At 36.3% G+C, this 5835-nt stretch overlaps 1 protein-coding gene across 1 annotated transcript in view; it reads left to right on the top strand.

The window, feature by feature from the left end:
* Positions 1-5835, top strand: part of LOC108751551 — an 11734-nt gene that overhangs the window by 2200 nt on the left and 3699 nt on the right. Inside the window, exon 2 of the mRNA XM_018491787.1 lies at positions 767-879. Coding sequence (XP_018347289.1) covers positions 767-879 — 113 coding nt within the window. The remainder of the gene's footprint in view (positions 1-766; positions 880-5835) is intronic.

The following is a 5835-nucleotide window of genomic DNA, read 5'->3' as shown; positions in this document are numbered from 1 at the left end:
CGCGTTTCATCTGAAGAAAAATGCTGCTGAAGCCACTGAAATGATTTGTGCTGCATATGGAGAGAACGCTGTAAGTCATGCAACATGCAAAAGGTGGTATCAAAAGTTTCGCCAAGGAGATTTCAGTCTTAAAGATGAATCGCGTGCTGGACGCCCTGAAAAGATTGAAACGGACGAATTGCAAGCACTGCTGGATATAAACTCTGCGCAAACTGAAAAGGAGCTTGCAGAACAGCTTGGCGTTACGCAGCAAGCGTTTTTTTTCGTTTGTTTTTAAATAAAGATTGAATTTTACAAAAAAAAGCTCAGAACTTTTTTGTACACCTAATATATATACTCGTATATATACTGTGACCGTATTCGTGAGCAACGGTACAATTTCGTTGCGTGCTCTTTATTAAATTTCTTAATTAAAGGAATTTTAGTGCGAGTTAATTCGACAACCAGACAGATGTTTCACAAATATCAGCAATTTCTCTAAATAAGTTGGGCGCCAGGTACGAGAGAGCGTGAAACTTTTTTGGTTGTTCGGAAAGTAATTTCGTTTTTTTTTTAATGAAAATGAAAGACGATTTTCTTATAGTGAATAAATATTTTATTGAATTATATATTGTCCATTCTGGTCCAATACCTTTTGCCATCTTTCTGGCAGTAGCATGATTCCACGCTCATAAAATTTTTGTTCTTTGCTGGCAAAAAACTGATCCAGGTGATTTTTGACTTCCTCATTTGAAGTAAAGGTTTTACCGTCTAAAAAATTTTGTAGAGACCGGAACAAATAATAATCAGAAGGTGTCAGATCTGGAGAATATGGTGGGTGTGGCAGTATATCCCATCCAAGCTGTAAAAGCTTTTGGCGAGTTACCAAACTTGTATGAGGTCTCGCATTATCTTGGTGGAACACTACACCTTTTCTATTGATCAATTCTGGCCTTTTCTGCTTAAGTGAATCATTCAATTTGTCCAGCTGATGACAGTACACTTCAGAATTGATCGTTGTGTTGTCCGGTAGAAGCTCAAAAAAAAAAAGATTCCTTTGAAATCCCACCAAACAGATAGCATCACCTTTTTTTGATGAATATCGGCTTTCGAAGTGCTTTGAGCCGGTTCATCTTTTTTACTCCATGATTTCTTGCGTTTAACATTGTTGTAGACAACCCATTTCTCGTCCCCAGTGATGATGCGCTTCAAAAATGGATCATTTTCTTGACGTTTGAGAAGCAAATCACAGACGTCAATGCGACGGCACAAATTTCTTTCCGAAAGAACACGAGGAACCCATATGTCGAGCTTTGAGATTAAACCTAGGCGTTTCAAATGATCATGAACGGTCGAATTCAATAAATTTAATCTCTCAGCGATCTCACGAGTTATTCGCCGGTTTGCATCAATTAATGTCTTTATTGTGTCTTCATCAGCTTCAACTGGCCTTCCAGAACGTGGTACATCTTCAACATCAAAATTGCCGGATCGAAATTCCACAGAAACCAGTTTTGGCACTGGCGTTCTATCAATACGAGGGTCGTTTGAAAAGTCCGTGCAAAAATAAAAACTACTTAATTTTTTGGGGTAAACTTTTTTTATTTTTCAACATAGTCACCTTTTAGGCTTATACACTTCGTCCAACGCTGTTCTAATTTGTTGATCCCTTCCGAATAATAGGATTTGTCCAAGTCTGAAAAATAGCCATTTGTTTCTGCAATCACGTCCTCGTTTCCATAAAATCTTTTTCCCGCCAGCCATTTCTTCATATTGGGGAACAAATAGTAGTCCGAGGGAGCCAAGTCTGGAGAGTAGGGGGGATGTGAGACGAGTTGGAACCCTAATTCCATTAATTTTGGGACCACAACTGCTGAGGTGTGAGCTGGTGCGTTATCGTGAAAATCACTCGACTTCCTCGATTCAAATGAATGCCAAACACAAACAAATAGACCGATCTGGCTGTAACTTGGTGTGTGTTCCTCCAAGAGATGCTACTAACTAAATCTAACCTTGATACGCGCCAGTAGTGCTATCTCTCTGACTTTGCACGGACTTTTCAAACGACCCTCGTACATCTTCTCCATACACATCGGATAATTTTTTTTTTGCTTGAATAGCATTTTTACCTTTTCGATAGTAAAAAAATAAAATATGCCGAAAATGCTGCTTTTCACTTTCCATATTTGATAGGGCACCAACCAAAAACTACTGCGTAGAATCAATCGAACTTTTTTCACAAGCAAGCCTTGCTATATCAGCTGTCAAAATATATAATGATTATGCGTGAAGTTGGCTTAAGTGTGAAGTTGGCTGTGAAAAAATACAATTAAGTCCTCTGTTGGGAAAAAACGAAATTACTTTCCGAACAACCCAATATTTACGCACAATTATAATTCGCAACGGCAACAAAGATGGATCGATACAGGTGGGAAAATTGTACGATAACGAATATTGAATTGGCAATTTATAATTTGAATCATAGTCAAAATTAATTTAGAATGCGCTTATAGCTCATTCAATTTCGAGCAAATAAAAAAAAGTACATTAAAATTGGTCAAAAATTAAAGCATCGGCCGAATTTTTCCGTCCATTGTGCGGTGCCTTGAAATTTAAAATTTTTTTAAATAGGTTTTTAAAAATAGTGTCACGTCTTGCCGTCTGTACAAGTTTTTTTCTACCTTTTACATTCTACGCTGACTTACTTTTGTTAATTAGTTTCGCATCATCCATTTAAAATATTCTAGTTAAATATTTTGCGCGAGTATTCCAAGCGAAAACTTATTCGTAATAGTATTGCTCTCTATCACTCCGGTACGACGTGACACATGCGTTTGATTGGCTATCGCGAGCCAATCAAAACATTCGCGAGACGCGTGCCATGTGCCAATGCCTGACGACGAGATTGTGAGAAGAGGTCCGCAGGCGAGGAAATCGTTCCTACATATTGAGGTCTCGCATTACTGCGTAAGAATCTGTAAAAACTAATTTGATTAAAGCGTTACAACTCTTGTAATCCCACGAAATAAACGTCGATTATATCGCGCACCAATCATAGCCCGCGACGCGCGTGTTGCCCGTTACTTGAACTTCCGCATGAGATTTCGCTCAAGCTAAGAATATTATTATTTTGCGGCCCTGCGGCATATTCATTACATTTTTATTTAGTTATCGTTTTCTTAATCGTTATAATTACTTTATTCGGCCGAAATAGTATAAGCGAACGCGAACTAGTCGCGTTAGTGAGCGCCAACCAATCATAAATCGGAGAAGGAGCGGCACGGATCAGGGAGAAAGACCTAAAAATTAGACTAACTAATAATTTCAAAATGTTATTAAATAATAAGAAATTGATTCGATCTTTTAAAATTACATTAAATTTGTTGCTTCCGTGCCGCAAATTCCAGTTTGATATGGTCAATATTTCTATGGGAAATTCAGTACTCAAATGTGTCACATACTTCTAATTTCTGGAAAATCGTGCCCTCTCTTCCTCCCGACTCGCGAGCGCCACCGACTAACGCCTACATAAACGCGGCGAAAATCGAATTCCGTGATCATTTTTTATTTAGCCGAATCTCTATTCGAATCGGAATCTGTCGAAAAACAGAAATTTTGGAATATCTCGCAATATGATATAATTCTTAAGAAAAAAAGATACAAATGTCTTAGTTCTTTAATACTCTGTTTTTCCTAATACTCCAAGGGACTGACCGCGCTTATAAAAGCTGCTCAGTCTATCCCTTTTCCGGAACTGACTGCGCTTGTAGAAGCTGCTCAATCTTTCTTTTCTCAGAATTGATCGCGCTTGTAGAAGCTGCTCAATTCTTCCTTTCAGTTATCCTTCACTCAATTCATATTAATTGTTAGTTTTTTTTATTTAAATAATTGCAATTCTAATTCAAACGGCCGCATTGGTAAATAAAAATTGCTTTTCTATAGAATGACAAAGAGAGGTAACCGCGCTGGTAGACGAGGATGTAGGTCACTATATATCAGAGGCTAAAGGCAGAGAGTTCTATCTTCTATCTTCCCGCAGGATTCCTCCGGGCCCGAGTCACTGCCCAGGGACCTTCAGCTCTCTCCGCCGGAACACTTCAAACCCTCTCGTACGTAGGTTATAACTCGGAAGTCTCCCGCGTCGCGCAAGGAGCGTTGTGAGGGTCGACGCCACTGCCCCCCCTTCTCGCCGGAACACGCGACCTATGACCATCTTACGTCAGGCCTCTAAGGCCTTTAAAATATCACGGTGACCCTTTCGAGTCGTTTCAAACGTCTCCGTCAATAATTGGACAATAACCCGTGCCGGCCGGTTACACTATTAATAAAGATGTAAATACTTATTTTGCGTTATATTCACTTTTCTTTTAATCCATTCTTCTTTTCTTTTCTAGTACGGAATGATGAAACGGCTTGAATTGCTCGAATCTATGGTAATCTATAGTAAATTGCTCGAATCTATTTTCTTATCAAATGAACGCCATTTGTCTGGACCAATTATTGTTCCATTCTTAGTACATATCAATCGAGTTTAATGAATATTCTAAATTTTGAATAAATAATAATTAATTATGCTCAGACGACCTTGTATTGATTTACAAAAATATAAAATTTCAATATGACAGAATTTAAATAATTAATATTAATTCTTAATATATTTAATTTAATATTCTTAAGAAATCTTGTAGCATGCGATACACCGACGCTTGAAGTTTTACGGTTTGCCGCTTGGGCTGAGATCTCTGATCGTATCTCCCCTATTCTAAAACAATCCCGCCACTCTTCCAATCCCAGTCTTACCCTCGCGTTGCGTCGTACTGTCTCTATTCCTGACTTGTAATCTTTCTATCTTCTTCAATTTCAATTTTTGCGCATAGGAAAAAAAATATTACACCGCCGTAACAATAATCTTTTAACAGCTAGAAATATTCCTGTAAACTTCACAAAAATAAAATTTTCACAGGAAATTGACAGCGTTACAAGGATACGCATTGCGATGACAGTTGACAACTGTCTAAATAAAAAATATATAAGTAATAATAAATTTATTTATTGCATCGAATATTACAAGAATAACCAAATTTTACAAAATATTTCGAATTTCAGTCTCATATAATCTCAACAAGCTCTGTAAGTTATGCAAGTTAAATTTCTTATTGAAGCGATTTAAGTAAAGTACTTTTATTTACATTGAGATGCATTTTTTGTATTTGCCGATAACTTGGATAATGAATTGTTTTTGATTTTTGTCGTAAGTTAATTTACTATATTTAGTAATTAGTTTGATACCTCAACTTTTCGCGGCATAATTCGTCATTTCGCGACTCTCAATTTGTTTATTAACAAACCGAACTAATTTTTATCAGCATTCCATGCAGATACATTGATGTTAAGAAAGGCACTATCAATGCGATATCTGAGTGGAATTCTGATAAAAATTACCGGCTTGCAATTTATAAAAAAATCTCTGAATAATAGATAAGAAAAATGAGTCATCCATAACTCTGGCAATGACGCCAATGGATCTGGAAAAAAATGTCATTAGGTACGCTTGAGAAATTAATTTACAATGCCAAAATATGTAAAGTTACAATAAAAGCAAAAGGAGGATTTTTCATGCGAAAAAATTAAGTTATTAAATTAAGTTATTAAATTATTAATAAGTTTTCTAATCTATGACACAGATATTTTATTTATTTTATAGTTAAAAAAACCAAATTATTGCAAACAATAAAAATCTTATTTTAGACCTAAGTGAGAACACAATCGATAAACTGGAAGCCGGTCGAAGCTAGATCTTTAATGCTTTAAATAATTAAATTATTTAAAACATTAAAAGTGAATTATATATATATA

Source organism: Trachymyrmex septentrionalis, unplaced genomic scaffold, assembly GCF_001594115.1.
Source record: "Trachymyrmex septentrionalis isolate Tsep2-gDNA-1 unplaced genomic scaffold, Tsep1.0 scaffold5, whole genome shotgun sequence".
Classification (NCBI taxonomy): Eukaryota; Metazoa; Arthropoda; class Insecta; order Hymenoptera; family Formicidae; genus Trachymyrmex; species Trachymyrmex septentrionalis.
This window is presented reverse-complemented; position numbering and strand designations above follow the sequence as displayed.